Source organism: Ambystoma mexicanum, chromosome 1q, assembly GCF_040938575.1.
Source record: "Ambystoma mexicanum isolate Mex_15411 chromosome 1q, UKY_AmexF1_1, whole genome shotgun sequence".
NCBI lineage: Eukaryota > Metazoa > Chordata > Amphibia > Caudata > Ambystomatidae > Ambystoma > Ambystoma mexicanum.
The window spans coordinates 280766916-280781727 of NC_090922.1; the positions used below are offsets into that span (position 1 = coordinate 280766916).

General features: G+C 39.2%; 1 protein-coding gene across 1 annotated transcript in view; it reads left to right on the top strand.

Moving 5' to 3' along the window:
• The window catches only part of CDH13 (cadherin 13), a 2842668-nt gene that overhangs the window by 1787900 nt on the left and 1039956 nt on the right, over positions 1–14812 (top strand). The window contains exon 7 of the mRNA XM_069638658.1: positions 117–295. Coding sequence (XP_069494759.1) covers positions 117–295 — 179 coding nt within the window. The remainder of the gene's footprint in view (positions 1–116; positions 296–14812) is intronic.

The following is a 14812-nucleotide window of genomic DNA, read 5'->3' on the forward strand; positions in this document are numbered from 1 at the left end:
CCCTGCTAAATTGGCAGGCTTTTTGAACTTGTAAGCAATACAGAAAATGATGTCTGCATGATCGTATTGGATGTGTCCTTTACACGTTTGTTCCAACAATGTCCTCTTTCTTTAAGGTACCATTGTAATGCGCATGACTGCTGTTGATGCTGATGACCCAACAACAGAAAATGCTTTGCTACGATACAATATCCTAAAACAGACCCCGGACAAGCCGTCTCCAAATATGTTTTACATTGATCCTGAAAAGGGAGACATCGTGACCGTGGTGTCACCTGCACTGTTGGATCGTGAGGTGAGTCAGAATCACAACTTAACCTGTTCAAAGCTTTTCTAAAGAAATATTGGTGAATACCATGAAAATAGATTTAAAACTCTGAGTTAGCGAGACAAATACTTTATTTTCTGGAGCAGGGAATTTAGGTGACACACTAAAGAAAATCAAGCATTGTCTTCTCTATGTTCTGATCTTTTGCAAATAAGTTTTATATATTTGTGTGAGGTTTAAACATGTATGGGTATCTACGCACTTTGCCGAAAACCACGGTGCTTTTGTTTACTCTCATTTGAAACAGGAAGCTAATATGTGACTTGAGCCCTCTAACCGGAAAGACGTTTTCTTCTGCTCTATTCTTGTAATACGTGTAACATATTGGTTTTGTAATTGGCCAGAACATGGATACAAAATGCGTGCAGCAGGATTTTGAATGAAAAATGGCATGAGACTGATTGCTATTTCTTTGACGAGCAATATATGTTTTGATATGAATGTGGTTGTGTCATGTAGTGGCCCTTTCAAATGGGTCAGTAAGAACATGAATATGAAAAGACAAGTGATAGTTGAGCACGAGCACATATTTTGAGAACTAGGGAATGTTACTTCATTAAAGTAAAAAGGAAGCATGCTTTGTAGTTTTCTATGTCTTGGTAACTGTCTGCATTCAGAGAAAGGCACATTAACAATAGTAGTGACCCAGAATGTAGGGTGTTGGTAACCTGTTTTATGACATTCAAATCATTGTTTCTAGTCGGAAGGATGTGACATGAATGGAGATTATATATATATATATATATATATATATATATATATATATATATATATATATATATATATATATATATATATATTGGGAAAAAGGAGGAAGAGCTGAAAACGCACTCGCCGCAGGCACAGCAAAACAAGTGGCAGGTCTGTGGGGGGTCGAAAAAAAAAAACACCAGAGACACAGCATTGAAAGTTACTGGTGCCTTTTAATATTAATCCAAAAAAATTATTAAAAGGCCAAATGCAAAATGCAAGGCACAAAAACGTACAAAGCAGCACATACATACAGGACAAAACAGCAGGACGCCTAGGCAGGGCAGCCTGCAAACAACGCGTTTCGCGCTATACTGAGCGCTTGATCACGTGAATATATATATATATATATTTGTAAGTGTATGCCCCACATTACGGGCATATAAGGAAACCGTGTCTCTTTATGCGCAAGCATGGCTAGCTCCCTGGCCAATAAAGAAGCAGCAAGAAAAGCACAATTACCCATTTCAATGAAACATTAAAACAGAGTAAGTCGGCTCAGAGCACTACCAAAGAAATAGAAGCTGATAGTGAGATCGGACTTCTGAAGGAGTTGGAAAAGCTTCAGAAGAAAGAAGTGAGCAAATGGTGGGTGGAACACTCCCTGAAGAATTATATGGAAGTAGGGAGAATCCCATGGGGTCTGAGAATATTAACCATTCCTTTATTTGAGGAACAAGACCCCGAAATGCTGAATGAATGGAGCAAAGCAACTAATATTTGCTCTAACACCTTTCTCCGACTTCTAATCAAATATGCGGGAGCGGAGCGGAAGAAAATACTGGATAAAATTGATGAAGTTGAAAAGAAACTGATTGAAGTACCTGAAAGTGAGGATGGAAAGAAACTGAAGAAAAACACTGAAAAAAATCTTATGGGATATGAGGAGGAAATCAAGCAATGCAAACAGCGCAAATTTTTGCGTGACAAGGAAGACTACGAGAGAGGAAGTGTCTATACCTTTGCTCGGAGGTTCGAACATCTGAGACAGAATTCTACTAAAAAAGCAATAACGACTGTGGTGGAAAGTGGAAAGGAAAGCAACCCGGAGTCCTCAACATCTGAGTCAGATGCCACAATAAGTGAAAATGATGAACCAGCCATTCGTCTACATTTTTTAGACGAAATGAGACTTTTGTGTCAAGATGGCAAAAAAAAAAAAAACAATCAAGGTCGGGGGGAAAAAGCAGAGACGGCTGGGCAAAACGAGGAGGGGGCAGAGGGGAAACCATGTGACAAGCTATATCCCGGACAGATTGCTGCGTTCTGGGAAGTAGATGACATGCCCAGGGATGAAGGTCTTAAAATCATCAATCTGTCCAACCATACCCTTACTTTTCATCAAGAAATGGTTTTGAGCCTCGGTTTAAATTTTTGCCCAACCGCACATTTCAATTACGTTCAAACCCGGTTTGACATTGACCGCTTTGTACGTAAACTACGCTTAAAAAAGTTGTTTGCAACCAATTAATGCATCAACAGGCGTATACCTAAAGAAGGTGGGAAAACGGAAATAACCATCAAGGATCTAGAAGCACTAACAGATTTGGCCGATTTAGAGAAAGTAGCTCATCCGGATGAAGCAAATATGACGAGTGCAATGGATCTTGGAGATTACGACATTAGATCTGATTGGACAATCAAAAGCAAACTTAAATCCACGTCCAAATTTAATCCTGTCAGTAATATAGGTAACAATATTGAAGCTTTCCAAACACTGGTTATTGAGGACCTTAAGGAGTTTCGAAAGAGAAAGAAACCTAGATTTAAAGACAATTTGTCAGTTATGGAAAGGACAGCAGTAAAAGAACTACAGACCCTCAGCAATTGTATAATTAAGCCCTCGGATAAGGGTTGAAATATTGTTCTCATGAACAGAGAAGACTATATCACGGGGGCTTATAAACTATTAAATGACAAAAAAGTGCTACGAAAAAGTTGTGGGTAATCCAACCAAAACTTTAGAAAAGAAAGTGAGGGATTTCCTTGCAACATGGGAGGAGAGAGGTATCTTAACCGAGGACAACTGCGACGACAAATTCTGTTACTCCCACAATCTAATTTCTTCCTAAAATTCATAAGGATGTCAAGATACCTCCCGGTAGGCCAATAGCCTCCTCAATGGGCTCAGTCCTCGAAAATATGTCTAAATATATAGACGAGGCACTCTTTCCCTTTGTGTCGTCCCTCACATCCTACATAAAAGACACAACGGATTTCTTAATACACATTGAGAATATGCCCTGGCAAACCAACAACAGCATGGCAACAATGGACATTGTTTCCCTGTATACTACTATAGGGCATGAATATGGAAAGACGCCATGTGAAAGCTTTTTGAATACAATATCTTTAAATTTTTTGGAACATACTAAGATGATTCTTGAGATGATCGATTTGTGTCTGACGAACAATGTTTTCATTTTCAATAACAAATATTTTAGACAAGTGCAAGGCACAGCAATGGGCACAACTTTTGCCCCACCTACGCTAATCTAACCATGGGAGCATGGGAAGCATCGGATGTCTGGTCAGAACAAAATCATATAGCAACTGAAAACATTGTATTGTGGCTCAGGTACATTGATGACCTTTTTACAATATGGAAAGTGTCAGAAAAAGCCTGGATAAAGTTTGTAAAGCTTTTGAATGACAATGACCATAATTTGAGATTCACAGAAACACACAGTAGAAGCTTTTTATCTTTTCTAGATATGAATCTTAAAATTGTGGACCAGACATTGACTACGGAACTCCACAGGAACCCAACTGGTACTAATACACCTTTACATGCAACCAGCAACCATTCTAAGAATTTGATATGGAGCATTCCATATGGCAAGTTTATAAGAATCAGAAGGAATTGCTCTACATTTAAGGCCTACGATTCTGACAGTAAAATTGCAGCAAGGGGATTTCTAAATCAATGTTACCTGAAGAAAGTCATTACAAAAGCATACATTAAAGCAAGAAAAAAAAGAAAGATCCTGTCTTTTGATAGGATCTCGCCTGACAAACAAGTCCACAAATGAAAATGATGCAACAAGATTAATTTTAACCTACAACAAGGAGACATCCGAAGTGAAACACATACTACACAGACACTGGAAGATTTTTTTGAGCAGACAAAGACCTTGTACCTATTCTGAAAACATATCCAGAAATTAGTCTGAGACACAATTGTTCTCTTAAAGACATTCTGGTTCAAAGTTTTCTGGCACAAGATACAACGCCTGAAAAAGAAACATGGTTGACCAAACAGAAGCCGGGCTTTCAAAAATGTACAAGATGCAATATTTGTAAATATGCCAAGAACTGTACAAACTATATACACCCAATTTTAGGAAATTCAATTATGATTTTAGACAAAATCACATGTGAGACTGAATACGTGGTGTATGTACTGTTATGTGCATGCCAGAAATGGTATATAGGCAGCACCAAATGTAAACTGAAAACAAGAATTCAGCAACATGTGAGGGCCATTCTACATCGGGATCCCAATTATCCAATGGCTAAACATTTCAATGATTGTCATCATTGTAATTTGGAGGGTTTTCAATTTTTTGGCATTTACAAAATGGATCTAAATCCAAGAGGCGGAGACAGAAAGAAGAAACTCTGTCAAAAAGAGACATGCTGCATCTTGGATTTTGAGAGCAAGTACCCAAAGGGACATAATATAGACAAAGCGATGTACACCTTTTTGGGTCAATAATCCTAATGGATCCATGTTTTAACAATGTTTCCAATATGATCTTCTTTTTCTGTTTCTTTCTTCTTTTGGGTTTCTTTAATTTCTTTTTTTGGGATCTACTGAATCATACAAATACTGTATGTTTAAACACTAAGTTTCTAACCATACCTTTTCGGGTCCCCTAGGCCAGTAGCTCTTAAGGTTTATTTTGGTTAGAGCTTTTCAAGTTATTGTGAGAGTAAATATGGTGGTGCTTATGTTGGTGAACTCCAGGACCTCAGTAAGGGGTTCCTTTTTATAGTGGTACACTTAGGGTGATTTATAATCATTTTTGGTGAATAATACATGTGAGTGACGAGATAAGGTATTGATGAAGAACTGTGGACATTCCTTTCCTTGTTCTAAAAAACAAGCACATTAAGAGATATACTGTACTAATGCCATCTAGATTTTTAGATTTTGGATTTCTTTAAACCCATTGGTGCTGATTTTTATTATTATGTGCATTACAGAAAGATTTTTGACTTTTTGCATAAATTGTGCATGTGTTGAGCAGTTACAACTTATTGCTTCTAAACCATTTTCAATTGTGTCTCATATGAAAGAGGAATTGATTTCCTATTTTAGCTCGTATATATTAATATATGTCTTAATAATGAGTCAGCGATGCAAAAGCTAACTATGAAAGTTTGTGAGCAAATACAATGAAAATTTATACACTATGTACCTCACTTCATATTGTCAACTGAAGATTAGGATAATTGTATGTATTATGTACTGTAGTTTGGCTGCTAGCACTATGTACTTTAAAGTATAGAGATATGAATATCTGGATGCAGATGAGCACTATGCACTTTATATCATAGCAATGATAATTGCAATCAAAATGTATGCACTACGCACTTTATCTCATATGAGCAACCTAAGATGAGAATATATTTGTGTATTATGTTTTGAAATTTGGCTGCTAGCACTATACACTTTGAAGTATGAACATAGGACTACCCGGATGTAGATCAGCACTATGCATCTTACATCATGGATATAAGAATTGCAAGTTGGTTGCTAGCAAATTGCACTTTAAGCATTAAAAGCATTTTAAAGTACAAACATAGGAACATCATATTGAGATAAGCACGGTGAACTTTTTATAATGACCACAAAAATATGGAGTTGCACTATGCACTTCATTAATGAAGTTAAAGGTACACTAATGGAAGACAGAGATGTGTAATGACACATCATTCCACAACTTCACATATAAGAGTGGAAGCAATATCAAAAAAGAGACACATCACTGCCAATTTATGCCTGAATAATACACACAATACATACTTTTTCCATCTAATTGTGTATGTACCAGTCACCTTCGTTATTGGTTTAAGATAACAATCAGTGGCAATCGGTATAGCCTTAATTTCATAACTAGGGTTTGTGTACTCAAAGATGGCCGACATCAAGTGAAATAGATGGAACACAGAGACACTAGTCATTCTTTTATGTTTAGGCTTGCTCACTTGGAGATGGCCGACAGCAGACCACAAATTGCAATTAGTCTTCTTTCTATGCCTAACACCACACCAAATGAGGTATTTTAAATGTATGGTAATATGGTTCACCTGTTGTGATCAAGCGGTGAGGGAACCGTGAAATGCGTAAACTCTACTATGCAAGGGGTGCACTTTTTGGGAGAGCCACGATGTTAGTGGATTTTATGAGCCATGTGTTGCGCACATATATTTAATAAAGGACTTTTTTTTACATTGGTTTCCTGAAGCAACGTGAATGGGGAGTGCTTTTCAAAAGACCGCGGAAGAAACAGTCATACAGACATTTATATATAACGTTATGCAAATCAAGCCCATTGTCTGCTATTTTGCTAAAAGGTTCAGCTTGTGATCTTCTTGGAAGTCTAAAATTTTGTTAGAAGAAACATTTTCAAAGGTTTCCACAGCATTTCAAATCTACACATTATTAAGGTGTGTAGGTAATTCTGCTCTTTTCAACTTTTGCAAGTCTTCAGATGTTTCTGTGTGTGACCATCTCCTTACAATTGAGAGTGTGTTGTGTGTGTAATGTGTGGCATACATTAAAATTCAATTAACAAAATATAATACATATAATTAATAAAACACATTCTTTTGATCGAAAACGGAGATTAGGAGGTGAACAATCATAAAACCATACAAAGTGGTGCTGTAAGTTGTAGGGGGGTGCTGAATGTCATATCATTGCTCGGCGAAAGTTGCACAGTGTGTCAGAGAAACCTCCAATTGTGTGTTCTATTTTGGAGATGGTGTGTTCCTTCTTCAGCAATTATATGGCAATTTTTTTAAAAGGCAGAAGTCATATTTTGACCAATTGAGCCTTTATATAAATATTGGGAACATCTAGATGTTTCTGTAAGTTTGAACTTCTTTCATTTTAGGAGATGCCCACAACTCTACTCATTCATCCTCAACAAATAGTGCCATATGAGAAACGCACAGTGCATGTTGTGTTAACCTTGTCCCAACGTCTAGTTTCCGCTCTGAATCCTTATAATACCGCAAATTGTTCTTGTTAACACTGGCCTGGCTATATGTTTAGGCTCTTAAGGTTATCTCTGGTTGGGCTCATGGTAGATTTGTGTGCATTGTTATGGGCTTGGTAGTGTCCAAAGGGAAGCTAATAGCAACCACACAATGGCAGATGCATGATCTTGACTAGAGTTAGGCAACTATGTGTACACATTATTATATGTCATGCCTTCTTGCCGAATATAGGAGGTTAAATATATGAGCATATAATTTCCCAGGACATAACTTTAGATCAAATATCTCTGTTTCTGTTGTATGTAGACATGAATCCTCCCACACACTTTTCCAAGACCTATGACCCTTCATTCTACACGAATATGCTGACCTCAGACCACCACAAGTATGCCAAAGCATAATTACATAGGGTGAATAAGCTCCCTCCATTTTATTTTAGGGGCATTCTCAAAAATGCATTGTCCCCCGATCACCAAACACGCACTGCCATCATCTCTCTTGCCCATCTACCATTACTTCGTAACCCAGAGAGCCTGCCTTGCCTGTGCATTAAGTCACTTCAGGCACTTTAGATCCATTCCCATCAAATACGTGATACCACTCTGCCTGCCATAGCTAAATCAAACATACAATCTAAAGGAACATCCTTGCTATGATCGTAATCCATGAATCTTTAGAGAACGACTAGGTGGGCCCAATTATGCTTCTGCAGAACACAATGCATGCAATTGATTCTGAGGTGGTCACCTACATAACTCTTCCTGATACTTAATACAAAGGTTCCCCAGAAAAACAAGCAAGATATCCTACTAAATGATCTCCATGCCCGCTGTCAGTCAGACTTCCATCTGCTGGCATAGAAGTGAAAACAAATACATTCATATTTTAAACAACAACAGGTGGTTATTAGGGCCTGAAGTTGCTCTCATACTCCTTAAAATGTGGCACCAGTGACCCATCATCCTGATCCAGACCCCAAAGAAATCAATAGGTCCTGATAAGACAGGTGTATAAATTAGATCATACTCCTTCCACAATGTTTCACCCAAACCACATCAACTGAATGACCTGCAGACCACTAGCCACACCCAGTAGCATCTCCATCAGAAAGTGGTACTAAGGGCACACATGATGTGAAATTTCTGACCCATTGCCTACAGGTAATTGAACATAGGATGTATGACTAATGGTGTTGCTTCAATGTGGCAAATACAGATGTGATGCTGAATTAGCAATGGTGATGTCCATCTTTAGAAAACACATTTTTCGAAATTCATTATCAGGTTAAATCTCTTTGTGATCTCTTTAACATCCACCTATTGGTGCTTTTCTAACCTTTACCAGCCAAACACCAAAAAGCCATTTCTCGGCATAACGACATTAATAAACACATGTACCCCTCTCTCTCTAGAAACAACTTGAATTCAGTTATCCAGGCTCACATCCTCTCTCATATCGAGTACTTCAACTTGCTGCTCCTATGCCTATGACAATCCAACCACAATGAAATGAAGCAAGCCCCAAGTTCAGCATGTGTGACGACACTGGGATGCTTGAATCCCATCCCATAAATAATCAGTCATGACAATAGTTACACACCGGCTATTGAAGCTTCAGATGCATGTGCATCACTTGCATGTATGTCAACAATGGAACACATGTATCCTTGGCAAAACACTGCCACTACTCCTTAAATTCCACTTTTTCAGATTCACCACCCCAGTGATACTAAAGACCTCCAAACCCACACTAAACTCAATTGCTTCAAGTATAGGTCCTCATTGTGGACTCTTGTGCCACTTCACAATCACAAATCATAGATCACAGAACCCAAAAAACCAATTGACCTACTATTCAGAAATGTAACAACCTCTCTCTGCTTATTAGTTCCTTATAGTATGAAATCATCTCGTAGTCATTTCCACTTCCATTTGTAAATCACCGGATCAGAAAAAAATAAAAAGAACTTCTATTCAATTACTCTAATTGATTCCTACATGTAACAATGCATTGACATATTTCTGTTTTAAAGTGATGAAACTAGTTCATAACTCCCAAAAACATTGTACATCCGGGAGACAGATGGCTCTGTTCTTAAAATACAAGTTGCATGATGCATTTTAACAAGCATGACAAAGGTCAGCTCTAAACAGCAGGTAGTCATAAGCATATCACCAGTGTGTTAGGAGAATTAGGAGAAATTAAGAGGGAAGGGGTCTATTTTCTGTATATTACACATACATGTCTATATTCAAAAGCAGGGAATAAATACATGGTTATATTGACACACATTTAATAATGTCCAATTACTTCACAATAAAGGGGCATAAAATATGGGTCATGGGAACTTTGGGTAGAACACATCAGAGCCTTTTTCGCATGTTGTCATGATGTTCTTGCAGCCATATGTCTAGTTGGGCAAACCAACAGTATCAAATCCAGAATAATATTGAGGAACTTTAAATTCCTAAAAGTTATTGCAGATCAGACAGTGCAAGAAGCTTTTTTAAGGAATTGGTTCTTTTAGTGTGTTATGTCGAATTGTACTATAATGTATTAGATACATCTTTTTTTAAATTATGTTTATATTGTGTAAGATGTGTTTTCTGATGATATACACTATACTGATACTTGAAAAGTAACCATCACAACGTTGCATTGTAATGGTTGTGCTATTTGTATTCCGGGTTTCTATTTTTGTCTGCTGTTCGCAAGCTGACAATCCCTCTGTTCGATGCTTCTGTACTGCTTGGCTCAAATTAATCCTGTTGAAGTTGGCATGCCTATACCAGAATGAAAACGACCGAGGGACCAGAGCAATGTAAAAAACAGTTATAACATCAATACTCTTGGGTGAAGGCACTATTTTTCCAGCTCTGCTATTGATGCCGAGAAATAAGGAGTTGCTAATAGAAAATCTGTCCTTCCAGTAATGGTCTCCGAACACTCTCTGTAATTATTCATCAATTGTTTATGCATGTTCCTCTCAAATAGATGGACCCCCTGAGATCTTTCTGTGTTATTACATTGATAAACAAGCAACCTTTCTGTATAACGATTAGGAGAGTCTCATGAGGTAGAGATAATGCGAGATACATATGTATGTTAAATTTGAAAGCTGTGTCACCTTGTTTGCGATTTTCAACTGAATTGCGCACTTGCAGTGTTACCGTGTTCCTTCTTGTTATTCCAATTTGCACGTATATGTGCAGGGTCAAACCACGTAATTATTGAAAAAAGTCAGATGACATCACATTCTACGGCTCTGTATTGCTTCCACCAGAGGCATGCCTGGTCAATTCTCTGTAAAAACAAGTCATTACTTTGAGTTACATTATGTTATCCCTTTCTGCACTCTAGTGCATTTAGTGCAGTCTGTGCTTTATGTGAATGCATCAAAGGCTGTGAGTGGACACAGATCTGGACCCCGGATGGTGCTAGAGAAACTCACGCTTCATTATGTTTTCTCCGTGATTGCTACTTGTATTCATCCCAGAATGCAGCAGAATGTGGATGCCCATTACAGATGTTTTAAGCAGTATCTTTTACAAATAGTCTTGGAGTCAGTAAAAAGTTGCCATGCAAAATTATGTTAATACAATTGAAAGGCAATAGTTAAATGAATGAGGAATGATACAGGCCCATTGTCATCATTTTTTTTAAATTAAAGCATTGGGTATCTATAGAACTCTGTACCACTCCATGTGTCCAACATCTTCTGTTTACTATGAAGAACATCTGCTTCTGATCCAGCTTTGGGTTTCAGACATATGCAAACCATTGTAAAGTTGCTTTCCCGTAAGTGTTGTCACTGGGACCATTACCATACAAGATCCCTTAAATGTCCCACTATGTCTGACCACTCCCCATATATTTGACTTAGCAACCTCATTTTCCACCTGTACGCTTTCACAGTCTTTCTCGATGCTCAATTTCCTACCACTATGTATATGGTTGCCAAACGCCAAACCAATGGGACTCCTTATGAGTGTGCCGCTCTGGAAACAAGAGTGCCGGTAAGCTCACCGGCACCCTGGTTTCCAGACCTGCAAACTTCGCGTTTGCCTGCCGGGGCTGCTGCGCCGACAGACAGGTCTGACCCTGCTGGGTGCAGTGGTCACGGTAGGCAGACTGATCATGGAAGCATCGGCACTGTTAGCAATGGTGAACAACATTTACCAGCACCTAGCTTGCCAGAACGACAGGACTTGTAATGTCCCGGAAGGCACCGGCAAGCTATGTGCCTGTAAAATGTCACAAGTCCAGGAGCAACTCGCCAGTAGCACCGGCAGGGTTACCGCTAGACTCCTAATGAGGCATTGGCTCTCATTAGGACCCTGGCGCTAAGTGTTAAAACCCTCTGGACATTACTGGCTACATGACAATTGGACTCCCCTTCCCCCAGATTTCAGCAAAAGTCAAAATGTGTTTGTGGGTTATGTGGCTTAGTGGAGCATTGTTTCTTATATATTCCAAACCATTTCACCAATTTGCACCAAATTTTGCATAGATACCTGTGAAGACCCTCCAGACATTACTGGCTACATCACATTTGGACACCACACCCCTTCTCGGGATTTCAGCAAAAGTTACAATGTGTTTGTGGGTTTGTGGCCTGCAGACAAAACGGTAAACCATGTTTACTAGGAAGGGAAACAAAAAATGTATAAGAGGCGAACAGACCTGAGAGGCGAAGGCGAATGCAGGTGGCATTCCAGAAGTTTGCAGATTTTTGCCGCATCAGGTGAAATGATTTTTCCAGAGGATTCTTGTGAGATTGTGCCTTCATGTTCCATGTGAAACCATGTTCACCGGGAAGGGAAAGAAAACATGTTTCTCAACCGGTCCCGACACAAGAAACACCACATTTCAAGGCCATACGATGCACGATTTCCAAAATATCTGCACCACAATGCACCACAACAAACAGCACCACACCAGGGTAAGGCAGAACAGCGACTTGCAGGATCATTAATTTTCAACAATCAATGAGTGTGTTATCAGGTCTGTGTACAGAACCCATTCGGAGAAAGGGACATTTTGCTAGTTAATGAATAAAAATCAAACAAGTTAACAATTTTACACCCTAGCCAGATGGCAATTTCATACATTTAGCAAAGAACATCTACTGAGGCATCATTTCTGCATGCAATTATTATTCACATGGAACCAACTCCCTCCTGAGCTGAGATGTGAATCCCATACATCAGACCTTCATGAGGGAAATAACAATGATGCTGTTCCCTGAAACCTTTCTCTTAAACAGTTCTATACATTTTTAATGTACAGTGGCAGGCTGAGTTTGATTGCCACCGCTAAATAGTTTGGTCTTTTCGACCCTTTCCAGCCATTGTTATTTTATCATCAGCAGGAACAGCCCAGCAATCTGCAACATCTACAAGAGATCACCCCCAAATGTTTCAAAATCCAACCCGGTTCTGGGCTTTCTCGCCATCGTTGTTCACCACTAGTAACGTTCTGCTGTTTTAAAAGTCAGTGTTCTAGTGTCTAGTGGTTAATCTGAGGCTACACACTGGGAAGCAGTGATGCCCCATCATCTCTTTTATTATGGCCTTGCTGGATTGGGATTCCCAGCAGTGTGACAGGCATATTTCTGGCAGAAGGATTCTGGCAGGAGAACATGAAGTGATCCTAAGAACTTAGAATGCAATTAGCACATTTGATTTCCATTGCTATATTGTAGCATATTGATGCATTACAAATGTGCTTATCTATTTGGGTTTGTTGGGCGGTAGACGCCAATTTAATGGCAGTCATGGAGCACCGTGTGGTGCAAGTAGGAAGTTAGGGGGGCGTTCGGCTGTACATGCTCATATGCCTGAGGGTGAGGAAATGGAAACGGTGCACGCTACAGATCCCAGTAATAAGATACGAGGTTGCAGGCATATGGTGAGCACCAGAGGTGATGGAAGCCCTTGAGTGGAACATCCCTTAGAGCCAATGACACCAAAACGTTTCGATTGGCTGGTCTTACTCTATAGAAGGTACACAATGTGAAAGGTGGGAAAATGCCCGCTGATGATCGATTGAGTAACCTCAGAACGTGTTTTGTCACAATTGATCATGTGCTGTGAAAGAAGCCAGCATCACTGGCGGAGTTTTGTGAAGAACTGGAGTTGGCTAATGTTGTGAGCAGACACGTATAACAAGAATGCTAATCAGCCGGTCAGATGAGTCAAGCATGGTGTGGAAGAGCTTATTTAGATGTCTGAGAATGGGGCTGAGGCACACCATCTATATTGGAACAAGGTCATTTGTTGCTGATTAAGGTATTGCCAAATGCAAAACATAATTACACAATATCAACGTGTTGGCTTCCTTAGTGAGTGCTGCCCTGCGTATTTAGCTATTTTTGACTTTACACATTGGTCCCTCACAGCCAGGAACCACCTGAGAGCTTGCATTGGAGGGGGAGATTATTATTTTTTTTTTTAAATTCATTTTCTTAGTTTGTTACACACTTTTAAAATATACTTTAACATTTCACAAACATTTATACATTGCCTTCATCTCGGTCAAGTTTCCTTCATCAGTTGCATGCTTTTGCATACATTGTATCCCTTTTACTGAATAAAACTGGTACTTGTTAAGAGTTTAGGAATTTGGCCCAAAAACATAGTGCACATGTTAACTTGGTGCCAGATCCATTGCAACATAGATCGCATCATTCGGCTCCATTTCAGGACGGTCTTTTCTCTACAATGAAGCCCAGGTGTCTCGTTCTCCATGAAGTTAGCGCAGTACAGAACAATGTTGTGTGTTTTAATGTTTCCACTCGCGTGTTGCAGAATCTGCACTCGTCATTCTCAAAGGTATTGCATTTTCGTATCACCATGATTCCCTTTGTCGGTAGGAGGTTTAAGTGAAATTTAATGGCATATTATTAGTACCATTTTGCGTTTTGATCTTATTCTGAAGTAGCTGCCCAGTCTGAAAGCCATAGATGTTTTAATGTATTTTTACTGCATCTGGATTGACCTGTAGCAATGCTGTATTTGCTTTGAGTTCAAGCAAGATTTGCTCACAGGGCTCAAAACATTCTTTCAGTATTGGCTCATATCTAGTACTGCAGAGTTGTCTAAGGAGAGTAAACGTTGCGAGTGTGTCATCCCTCATTATTTTCCTGTATTCCTAGAGCATGTTCCATGTCACTCTAGCATTGATTGAAAGCGGTCCCAGTTCATATCTTATGCTGATTTCTGGTACACCTCTAGAATGCCACACAATTGTTATCCAAAAGTTATACTCCATGGAGTCCCGCACTGTCCAGTCACAGCCCAAGGCACAGTCAGCGCCATGAATTAGAGCAGGAACTACCTTTGCCCAGGTTATGGATTACAGTGTGTACTAATGATACACATGCCACGTTCTGATTGGCTTGCAAATGAAAATATGTATTTTTCACTAAGTTAAAACGTGTTAAAGTGCATGTGTTGCTGTTAATGGTCCTGTGCGTTTAACACTCACTGCTGGCATCTGTGT